General features: G+C 39.6%; 1 protein-coding gene across 2 annotated transcripts in view; it reads right to left on the bottom strand.

Moving 5' to 3' along the window:
- Positions 1-12,233, bottom strand: part of sema5bb (sema domain, seven thrombospondin repeats (type 1 and type 1-like), transmembrane domain (TM) and short cytoplasmic domain, (semaphorin) 5Bb) — a 76,878-nt gene that overhangs the window by 33,896 nt on the left and 30,749 nt on the right. For both annotated transcript variants that reach the window (XM_083562648.1, XM_083562649.1), the window contains exons 3-5: positions 8,059-8,268; positions 7,705-7,804; positions 7,506-7,551 (exon numbers count right to left, since the gene is read on the bottom strand). In XM_083562648.1, the coding sequence (XP_083418774.1) occupies positions 7,506-7,551; positions 7,705-7,804; positions 8,059-8,233 (321 nt within the window). In that variant the 5' untranslated portion in view covers positions 8,234-8,268. The remainder of the gene's footprint in view (positions 1-7,505; positions 7,552-7,704; positions 7,805-8,058; positions 8,269-12,233) is intronic.

The following is a 12,233-nucleotide window of genomic DNA, read 5'->3' as shown; positions in this document are numbered from 1 at the left end:
TTTTTGTTTGCTAGTGAAGGATTGTATAATAATTGTATTGTATCGTAGCTACATTTCTGTCCCTCTGTTTTTTCTCCATTCTGCCCCCTAGTGGTATTTTTATTTATTTATTTATTTATTTATTTATTTATTTTTTCCATTTTGGAATACTTTCTTGATCCCACAGGGAAATTGGTATTTTGTCACATATCCCAGCAATGTAGGAAGCACAGGGTCAGCCACGATACAGCCCCCCTGGAGCACAGAGTTAATAGTCTTGCTCAAGGACTCCAAGAGTGGAAGCTTTGTGATTGTGGGGCTTCAACCCAGAGCCTTAACCCCTGAGCTACCATTTCCCCAATAACAGAGCATATAATATTTTCTAAACTTTGAAATCAATCGCAGTCTACATGAACATTTTAATTTAAAGCAGGGGTTATTTGTGTTAAGCACTACGTCAGTAAAATAATTTCCTTTTTTTCACATTCCTTGTGATTTCTCAAAACACATCATAGTCTCTCTAAAGTGATAACAATCTATGTCAAAATTGCAATTGCACCAAATCCCTCTATTATAAGTGCTTTTAGGGGAAAAACAGGTGTTTTCTTTTTCTTTGTTGGTAAAGGTATAGCTGTGTTGTAAAGCAAACACACACACACACACACACACACACACACACACACACAAACACACACACTGCAGATGTGGTAAATAGAGATTATAGCTGCGTGATTAATCCTATTTTATTGCTGTCGTTAAATGCAGAGCTGTGAAGTTGGGATAACAAAACGGCATAAAGTAGTTGAAGTTGCTTTACTCGCACACAGCTGCAAACTGTGTGTGTGTGTGTGTGTGTGTGTGTGTGTGTGTGTGTGTGTGTGTGTGTGTGTGTGTGTGTGTGTGTGAATATTTAACACTTTATGGGGGCCAAATCCCTTTACAATAATAGTATAGATTCAAATTGCTTGCTCCTTGTGAAATATACATTATGTGGACAAAATTATTGGGACAGCTGACTTTTCCAGTCATACATGCTTCTTCTCCAAACTGTTACCATTAAGCGCATAAAATTATATCACTTACACAATTACAAGTGGTAGCATGACATTTTTTGAACTAGGATGCCCAACGTTGTTCCAGCATGGCAATGGAACTGTGTACAAAACCAGCTCTATGAAGATCTGCTTTACATCGGATGGAGTGGAAGATCTTCTCCTATAGAACACTTTTGGGATTGATTGGAACAACACCTCAGGCTTCCTCACCTCACCTACATCAGTACCTGACTTTACTAACACCCTTGTGGCTGAATGAGCACAAATCTCCACAAGCACACTCCAAAATCTAGTAGAACATCTTCCCAGAAGAGTGGAGGTTATTAAAAATGTAAATAGAAACTAAATGTGGAATGGAATGCTCAAAACGCACAAACGGTACCAATCTAATGGTCAGATGTCCACAAACTTTTGCTCATATACTGCATTTTTTGCTTTAAAATAATGATAATGGAGCCCATCTCGTGATTTCTTACTCTTTATAGCTGCAGCTTGAATGGAGGCTTTTACAGTGCTTCAATCTGCCTATTTTGATCAGCGAGGAAAAATCCTGCAATAGGCATAAAATAAAAGTGTTCATTTAAAGAAAAAAATAAGTGCCTGTGTTTTGTAAATGGTGGAGCAGAAACAAGTGGATTTTCGTGAGCTGAAGGTCTAAAAGAGCCTTAAGGAAGGAATCCTCATTGTTCTGCCTCGGCTTGATGGGGCTCATTCATCACAAAGACATCATGCAGAAGGGGCAAACTAAGGTTCACTAGATCATAGGTCACTGCTCTGGTAGATGTTTATGCATACTTGCACACTGCTAGACTCCTCCTGCACTCTGATGTCAACACGAACAAGTTTTTGTTAGAAAACGCATATTTTTCTCTCCATTTTGGCCTTTCGCCCACTTTTTGAGAACGCTTTCCAAAGCGGAGAAATCTGAAAACGGCGTATTCGTCGCGCTGGGAAAACGGAGGCCTTTGAAAAAAAAAAAAACGATGACGCGTTTTAAGTTATGTGACACAGCCTGTGTCCATGCTAACAAGTTTTCTTTTGTTAAGCATATTTTTTTCTCAGGTGTGGCCTTCTGTTTACGCTAAGAAGGCTTTTTTTAGTCGACGAAAACGGCACTTTTTGAAAACGCTCTCCAAAGTGGATACATTTCACAACGCGGTTTTCGCATCACGGCGTAAAAACAGTAGTTTTAAAAAAAACGCATATTTAGTCAATGCCACTGCGTTTTAAAGAGCCATAAAAATAAATAAACACCGGGCGGAAATGACGCAGGTCGAAGTGTCTTAAGTTGACACTAAGCGTAAGAGTTTTCAAATGTTTCAGTGTGGATGAGCAACTTTTGAGAAACAATAGAAAACGACAGTGTGAACGCGAAGGGTTTTTAGACAAAACCGCCGATTCGGAATCTATCCGGATTAGTGTAAACGTTGGCCTGAGCGTTCTCCAGAACCATTTTAACTGATATCCAATACATAATTTAACAGTTGCATGATATAACTTCAACCAAATTGGAGCATCTTTTTGTTTATTATAGCAAACACGGTTGATTTCCTTGGCGTTAGTTTGGGGTGTAGGTGATTCTTGTGTAAGTTTACTCCAAAGGGAGGTCGGCCTTAAAGGAATGTCAGCGAGCACATGCGAGAGCATCTGTGTGTGTGAATGATTTAGGGGTTAAAGGCTAAATGTCAGGCTTGTAGACACAGCTTCATGAGATCACTGAGGATTTTCACAAACTGCTCAGAAATCTTGAGATGAAAGTAAATGTGGCGAGAGAGAGAGAGAGAGAGAGAGAGAGAGAGAGAGAGAGAGAGAGAGAGAGAGAGAGAGGTATTCTTTGATATTTCTGTAGCTGTTTACAGTCATGCCCATAAATCTTATACAACAGCAGTTAACTAAAGTGAAAAGAAAGAGATGAAGACAGGAACTAGCTCTGCATTTACCATACATTAGGGTTGCAGATCGAGCATTGTTACTGTACATGTGTGTAGATCACTGAAATCAGGCTTTTTCCCCTAACATACTGTATATGCACCACATTCATTTCCATTACATTGAAGGCATCGAAAACGCCCTCATCCAGACCCATTACCACTGAGAAGTTGAAGGTTAGGGGCCTTGCTCAAGGGCTTTAAACTCATGACTTTCTGATCTCCTTCATTCAAATGAGGTTCTACAGCTGTGAAATGAAATATATCTGCAATGTTATATATCCACTATTAATTTGACTTGCAGCTCAGCTGTAAAAGCTCTCGCCCGTTTCTCTTTTTATGCGACGACAAATTCCTAATCTGTCGCATAAACAAAACGTGTAAATCACTGAGGTCAAACATGAGGGATTAGATATGGAATTACATTCTTGCCACAAAGTATCGAACGCAACTTTTTTGAGAAACAAACAAGTAAAAAAAAAGTTCTTTAACTCATTATAGGCATAACATTTTGACCACCTGCCTAATATTGTGTTGGTCCTCTTTCTGCTGCCAAAACAGTTCTGACCTGTCAGGCATCAACAGCATGAACTTCTTCAGCAGTTTGAGCTACAGGAGCTCATCTGTTGGATCAGACCACATGGACCAGCCTTCGCTCCCCATGTGCATCAGTAAGCCACGGCCTCTCGTGACCCTGTCACCGGTTCACCACTGTTGCTTTATTGGAGTACTTTTGATAGACACAGACCAGGTCAGGAACATCCCACAAGAGCTGCTGTTTTGGAGATGCTCTGACCCAGTCGTCTAGACATCACAATTTGTCAAACCTGTTGGAATCCTTACGCTCGCCATTTTTCTTCTGACATCAACTTTAAGGACAAAATGTTCACTTGCTGCCTAGCAAATAAATCCACCACTTACAGGTGCCATGATGAAGAGATAATCAGTGTTATTCTGTCACCATGATGTTATAATGTCAGAATGTTATCCCTGTATATCATGGTGCATTTAATGATAGAGAATACAGGGTCTCTCGTTCTTTCATCATGGACATTAAAACAACATGCTGCACAGCTTTGTGATTGACCACACACACACACCCCCACACACGCTCTTTACCCAAAAAGGTACCGAAGCATTTGGGATATCATTATCAGATATCATAGCCAGACTGTGTAACAGTTTCTTCAGATCACACATACATTCATACCTACACTCAGGTGGTAGCTTAGCAGTTAAGTCATTAGATCTTGGATTCAAAGTTCACAAATTCAAATCCACACCAAGTTGCTACTCAGGGCCCCTGAGCAAGGCACCTAACCCTATACCTGCTCAGTTGTATGAATGAGATAAATGTGTGCCTGCAAGAAGCCATAAATGTAGCACACACAAACACCTCTGGATCAGTGGCACCAGAAAGCAAAGACTTATTTTTGTAACTTTCAATGGGCAAGAAAAACCAGCCTCAAACCAGTTATAACTCATACTCCAGACTAAATCAAAACTAATCAGCGCCATTAATCTCATGTGTCAACAACAATACTCTCGATAAAGAATCTGAAATTCCTGTCTCACGCTGTTTTATCTGTCTGCAGGAGAAAACAATTAGTGAAATAAACTCTGCAGGTCGGATAAGGAGCTTGGCTGTACAAGGGACATGTGAGGACATATTCCATCCTGGATCCAGTGAACGAAATAAGCACAAGACAAGGCATAAAGAAGCAGAAGACCAAGATAATGTGAGGGGAAAGAACAAAGACAAGGACAGTGATACTGCATGTAGCAAGTTTGGAGAGATGATATAAAGAGCAGAATCGGATGATGGGAGACATAAATGAGAGAGAGAGAGAGAGAGAGAGAGAGAGAGAGAGAGAGAGAGAGAGAGAGAGAGAGAGAGAGAGAGAGAGAGAGAAAGTCACGCTCGGATCTAAGGGGGTCGGAGACCAGAATACAGTCAGTACGTTTTATTTGCTAAGTACACAGACAGAAGCTTGAGTAGAAGCTTGAACTGGAAACCAAGTATAATCCGAACATGGGAAGTCCAGGGATGATCGCTAGTATGAACTGTAGATCGGACGGTGAGTGAGTGAGAACAGGGGCCTTATAAAGGAGAGTGTAGATTTGAGACAGGTGAAGGTGATTAGTATGAAGGCGAGGCACTGCGAGTGTGCTGAATGCTGGGAGGAAGGGGGAGGGCGTGGCTGGTGGTTTCCTGACAGTGACAATGACAGAGAGAGGAATGACTAATTGAACCAGACATGCCCTTCCTGATGAAACACTTCTACACGTGTCAGGAATGATCCTATAATGTAAGCGCTAAATGCTGTCGTTTGCAACTGATTAGCAATGCAAATCAACTGACATGATGGAGGGATAAAAATAGAGTTTTTGAAAAAAAAAGGAAAAAAAAAACAACAGAAGGAGAAAGTGTGTGATTATTATAATTGTATGTCTTAGTATGCTAATAAGTGTTTACATTTACAGCATTTGGTATTTGAGCGACTATCTCATTTATTCAACTGAACAGGGGAGGGTTAAGGGCCTTGCTTAAGGGCCCATCAGTGGCAGCTCGTGCTGGTTGGATTTGAGCCTGTAACATTCCGATCCAAAGTCCAATTCCTTAACCATTGATCTACCACTTCCCTACTCTAAAACGTTTACTTAAGTCATATTGGAAATGGTGACTTTTAACTGGTAATTAAATAAATTTTGCGTTAAGGTATCAATATTTTTGCTCAAGTAGGATTTCCAGGTACTCTTTACGCCTCTGGTTGTTCTCCACATGTGTTGGTTTTAATCACAGTCCTGTCTCTATGTCAGAACCTTCATCTCATTGGTGGATGAAGTACATAAAAGATGTAGTTGAGTTAAAGTAGAAATACACTCTGTAAAATATGACTCCAGTAAAAGTGTCCAATTTAATCTTTTAATTGAGTAACGATACCAAAGTATTTCCCTTCAAATGTACTTACATGTACAAAGTACTATGATTTATTATGGCTATAATGCTCCCATTAGTATTTTTGTCACAAAACTCTTGGTTAATCAACTCAGTTTATGTGAAAAGACTCTGTTACTCTAATGTATGTTTAATTTTACAAACACTGAAATGTATCACAATTATCATGTGCTTCTTTTAAAAACTACTTAAAAAAAACCAGATTGTGCAAATAAGGTCAGGTTCAAGTCGAGTTCGAGTCAGGAGGTTCTTCCTTAATTTATTGCTCTCAAAATGTTCTGCTTGCTGTTGAACTGAAGCTGAACTGGTCATGGTATGTGCTTTTGCAGTATGATATAGGTTTTCTAAACATCACATTCCACATTTAGTCAGAATTTGTTTTTTAATAACCTTCATTCTTCCTAGTGTGCTTGTGGACATTTTTGTTGATCAGCCACAAGGATGTTAGTGAGGTACTGGTGTAGGTCAGGAGGCAGTGTTCCGATTTATTCCAAAGGGGTTCAGTAGAGGTGAAATCAGAGATCTATAGTAGACCACTCAAGATCTTTCTCTCCATACCATGTAAAGCATATCTTCATGGAGCTCATTTTGTGCACAGGAGTACTGTCATGCTGGAACAAATTTGGGTTTCCAAAACAAGTGAACACAAAATTGTATTATAACGCATCTAAAGACGTCCTGTACAATTGTGTGCTTCGAGCTTTGTGGTAACAGTTTGGAGAAGAACCACATATAACAGGAAAAGTCAGGTATCGCAGTACATTTGTCCATATAGTGTAAGTAGATACGAACAAACGACAATCAAAACAAGTTCAAAACATTGTGTGCTACACCCTGATTGGTGGATTGACCAATTACATTTTTATCCGTTCATAATAAAAAAGGAATGACTGCTTTCACATGTAGTTGAGTAAAAAGTACAATATTATACTGAAGTTAAAGTAAAAGTCTCCCAAATAGAGATACTTGATACACGAAAAAGCTACTTAAGTACAGTAACGAATTACATTCACTTCCTTACCGTCCACCAAGACGGATTGCTTGTGTGTTTTTTTGTGCATTTTTATTTTCAAGCTGTATTTGAACATTTTCAGACTATTGCCTGATACAGATAGTTTCGCCCCAAGCGTTCTCTCACTCCAGCTCTTGTATGGTCTGTATTATACCCCATGCTGAGCAAACACACCTACATCCTGTCTTCAATAAGCGCCAATTACAGTCGGACTGCACTCATTGCCGAGAGGAAGAGATTTCACAGCAGATGAAACAGCCACTTTCTCCACAAACACTCACACAGGATATAACTGTGTGGCAACTTTGACCTTGTGGTGACATTTGGATCATCTACGAACGTAATAATATTTTTGCAGTACAGGTTTTATTGAAAAAACTTCAGAAAGCAGGAGAGAAGTAGGTGCAGCAATGGTATATCTCATAAAGGTAGCATTAGAAATGTGTGTGTGTGTGTGTGTGTGTGTGTGTGTGTGTGTGTGTGTGTGTGTGTGTGTGTGTGTGTGTGTGTGTGTGTGTGTGTGTGTGTGTGTGTGTGTGTGTGTGAGAGAGAAAGATATAGAGAGGCTTTACCTGAAGTAGAGAAATATTGGCCAAACTCAGTCTGAACAGGTAGTTTCTACAAAGAAGGACAGAATATTAACGCTGTGTGTCTGTGTGTGTGTGTGTGTGTGTGTGTGTGTGTGTGTGTGTGTGTGTGTGTGTGTGTGTGTGTGTGTGTGTGTGTGTGTGTGTGAGACAGTGTGTGAGACAGTGTGTGTGAGAGTGTTACCTTGCTCCAACGATCAGCTGGTTCCTGCTGAGGTCTAAAGCGAGCTGCGAGTAATCACTAACTCCAGGCATTGAGAAAGACGAGAGCCACACACTCAGAGCTGTTTAAAAAGAGAAAGACATATCGAGACTCTCATGTCTTCATCATTATGGGTCACTTATACATGAGTGAGACAAACTGAGAAACAAAAAAGAGAGAGAGACAGAGAGAGAGAGAGAGAGAGAGAGAGAGAGAGAGAGAGAGGGAGAGAGAGAGAGAGAGAGAGAGAGAGAGAGAGAGAGAGAGAGAGAGAGAGAGAGAGGGAGAGAGGGAGAGAGGGACTTACAGACAGTCAGAGTGATGAAACTGGCTTACCTTCATGAGAAGTTACAGGGTGCAGTTTGAGGCTGCACTGTTTAGCAGAAGAAGAGACACGGTCGGGGTTAGAGGTCAGGGAATGCTGGGACATAAGGAGTGGACAAAAAGCGAGGAAGAGAAGGACAACAAAAGGTCCAGGAGAATAAATGGATGTCGCCAGCATGGTTACCATGACAACCACACCTCTATCACAAAAAAGGGAGTAACCTGGAGGAGGAGAAAATCAATCATTAGGGAATGATATATATGGTAGAAAGAAGAAAGAAAGAAAGAAAGAAAGAAAGAAAGAAAGAAAGAAAGAAAGAAAGAAAGAAAGAAAGAAAGAAAGAAAGAAAGAAAGAAAGAAAGAAAGAAAGAAAGAAAGAAAGGAGAAAAGGAGAAAAGGAGAAAGAAAGAAAATAGTGAAGAAGGAACGCTCTGTGTGTGTGTGTGTGTGTGTGTGTGTGTGTGTGTGTGTGTGTGTGTGTGTGTGTGTGTGTGTGTGTGTGTGTGTGTAATAGAGAGAGGGATCAATAACTATCTGTAGCAGCAAACTCAGAAAGTTGTCTAAAGGCTATAACTGATATCCAGTGGTGTTTATAAAAACCTTTACACACACACACACACACACACACACACACACACACACACACACACACACACACACACTACACTGCTGATCGAACCCTTACCCTGCTCATAATCATCTCATAATCTCTCATGTGACAAAATTATCAAACCATAAACTCAAACAACGTGCACAAATGTGTTCAATCAATCTCACACACACACACACACACACACACACACACACACACACACACACACACACACACACACACACACACACACACACACTCATGCATCTCTATTGCTCTTTTCTCTGCTCCACTCAATCCTCACTTGAGCATGTCTAATCCGGCTCAACATCCAAAGGCCCCCTCTGATGTCGCTAACACCCACCGAACACCCTGCTAACACTGCCGCGCTCACACACACCTCCATTCACACAGCGCCTTTCAGCCCCGTGCCAGGCCGATGGAGATGGACGGATGTCAGGCGAAAGCGAGAGAAAGAAAATGAAAGGCGCAGACGGCGTTGATAGACGTCCAGGAAAAAGTCCCCACGTGAGACATTGAGGTTTTGTCTGCATCGATTCGATACGGATGAACAAAAACCCGCACAAGGGACAAAACAGTGAATTAATGAGGCCACGGATGGACGACCCGCAGGCAGATAGACAGAAATACAGACTGATAGATATATCAGTAAAAACAGGCAGGCTTATACATACAGCATACAGTGTTTTATTCTGCTTTTAGCACAGCGATTTACTAAAGAGTACAATGTTTTTTTTTTATTTGCTAAAAGGGGAACTAATGCTATTTCATGCATTCTAAATGACTTTTAAAGTGTTAGATTCTCATGCTAAATATAGCCAAAGTTTCTGGGTTTATATAAGTTTTGGAAGTTTTTTTTTTTTTGTATGGCTCTTCATGACATCATGAAGGGCAGAATTCCTAGTATGGGCACTTCTCCCGGACGAACGAGAGCAAGAGCCACACCCACCACCGTGTTTCATTCAGTTAGTCATCGGTGGTGAAGCACAGGACTCACTCAAGGGAAGGAGAACTTTGTTCAGTTCTCGTCATATAGACACGTCCTGCTGCGGTAGACGATGCTGCTGTTGTTCTTGATGTTCACATTTAGGCTACGTCTACACTATTCCGTGTGTGTACATGTAGATTAATACATTTAAAAAAGGAGTTTATTTACTGTCCGGCTCTTTAAAGCGTTGCGGCAACAGCTAAAAATGCCTTTTTTGAATGTCTCAGTATTTTACACTGTGAAGCGAAAACAGCGTTTTTAGATTTATCCACTTTGAAGAGTGTTTCCAAAAAGTTGCATTTTCGTTGACTGTGTGGACGAAAAGCCAAAACAAAGAGAAAATTGAGCTTTTTCAGATAAAAAGGTATTAGTGTGGACATGGCCTTTGACTCTGGATCCGCTCAGATATGTATGTCTGAATCTGTTAGTTAGCCATAGTTTTAATAATGTTTGATTTAATGTTAATTTAATGTGTCTATAAACTTTGAGTTCCTGTTATTTATAGCGATGCCACAGCCCTCAGACGAATCGCTACGCAAAAGCTGTTCGTGCTGCTACTCTTTAGCGCCTCCCACTCCATGCCTTGAGGAGCACTGCTGAAAAGTGTAAAGCTGGATCGTTTTTTAAATAAATCTGATCAAACTAAAGACTTTTCAGAGATATGAAGGCTGCAATACTATACGTTATGCACATTTATTGGCCCAAAGATTATATGGTCTTTTTAATTGTTAGTTCTCGGGTGCAAACATTAGTATTGAAAACATATACCTGCTGTTCCTAATGGTCCACATGTTTCAGTCCTATTAAAACCTAATAGAGATAGAAGACTTGAAAATTAAGTGACGTTAAAAGTGCCGTTAATCCTGTATCTTATCATGCAGTAAAAAAAGAGTTTGTGTGTAATATTGATTGATTCTCCATCACGGTGGGGGTCTGAGGTGGTCTGTACTCTGTCTCTGTCTCAGGCAGCTCAGGGATGTGTATGTAATGTAAGTACAGGGTTGAGTACAGTGTATTTGTCATATTCGTTTTATTATTTAATCTTGTTGGAACAAATCAAAGCATTTAATCAGAGCAAGAAAAAATAGGGAAAAGGAGTGCAGAAGAAAAGTGTGTGTGTGTGTGTGTGTGTGTGTGTGTGTGTGTGTGTGTATATATATATATAAAACTATGCTATACTGACTGTACTATATTATCCTTTTTTTAACCAGAGAAAGGGTTCATTGTTTTTGTGACAAAACCCACAAAGTTTATTAGTTAATCTAATATTCTAATAGCAACATCTGCATATTCCAAACCTAATTCACACCAACCAGAGAATCCAGAATCCAGCATGTGATTTGTGCTAAATAATAACATGACACAGTTCACACCTACATGTTTAGAAAAATAGGGTTCATCAAATTTTTACAGCTTTTATTTTTCACAAAATTCATAGTTTTTTTCTTTTTCATTATTGGTTCTATGTCAAAACTTGGAGCATTTTTCTAAGATTTTTTTTAATATTATTTTTTATTTTTTAAATGCATTCATTCATTGGTAATAGCTCTAACCTGTGCGAGGACAGTCTCTATTTACTATTTTCTTTTATGATATATGATATGCATTATTTTCACACAACAATGTGGTTTGTGTGTTATCTATCTATCTATCTATCTATCTATCTATCTATCTATCTATCTATCTATCTATCTATCTATCTATCTATCTATCTATCTATCTATCTATCTATCTATCTATCTATCTATCTATCTATCTATCTCACATGTTTCATACGTACGTAACAGCAGCTATAACCATACATTCACTAACCTCTCACTGGAGACTCCTTCCACACAGACTTGTCTTCGTATGTAAAACTCCACCATACTGCTTACATGCATTTCTTCGTTCTTATATTTTTAAATCCATGTATTGTCAGGGTTACGCCACATGACTATGTCTCCCACAAGCCATTTTACGTCACGTTACGTTCTGAAGCACACTGCCTTGTTCTTAGACGTTGTATTACTCTGTGTCTTCCCAGGATGATCATAAGTCATGCTATGGTTAGCGCTCTCATATTTGAGAGTCTAGTTGTATCATGTTTTATACTTTTATGTTTAAGTTTTTTATGTTGTGTTTGCACTTGCTATGCATCATGACACAAGTCTCATATCATGCTTAAATTCCACCAAAGAAGTCCCTGTAAATGAGCTGTGACTATATAGAAACAAGTTCGTTATAACAGCCGTGCGACTGTCAGAGCTTGTAAAAATTAATTATACAACTTACGGCCAATCAGATTTGAGGAATTTAACAAAATTGAATACGAAGTGAAGCTATATTCCTGGCTGGAGCTGTCATTACACAGTAATGGCCCATTTTTAATCAGCGTGTGGGATTGAATTTGTGCTTCTCTTACTTTTTGTCTTCTAATGGGCTCTCAGTAATGACAGTGAAGGTGATGTACAGCAAAGCGACTACACTTGAAAACCCTTCTGAAGAATCCATCTCTCTGCCAATTCTCTGCCTTAGAGGGGGTTCTTTTGTGAAAGATGAATTTAAATGCTGTTTAAAACGAAGCGTATCGTCCCTGAGACTAC

This window comes from Silurus aristotelis (genome assembly GCF_946808225.1).
Source record: "Silurus aristotelis genome assembly, chromosome: 2".
Taxonomy (NCBI): Eukaryota; Metazoa; Chordata; class Actinopteri; order Siluriformes; family Siluridae; genus Silurus; species Silurus aristotelis.
Note: the sequence above shows the minus strand (reverse complement) of the source record. Positions and strands in the feature narration are given on the sequence as shown.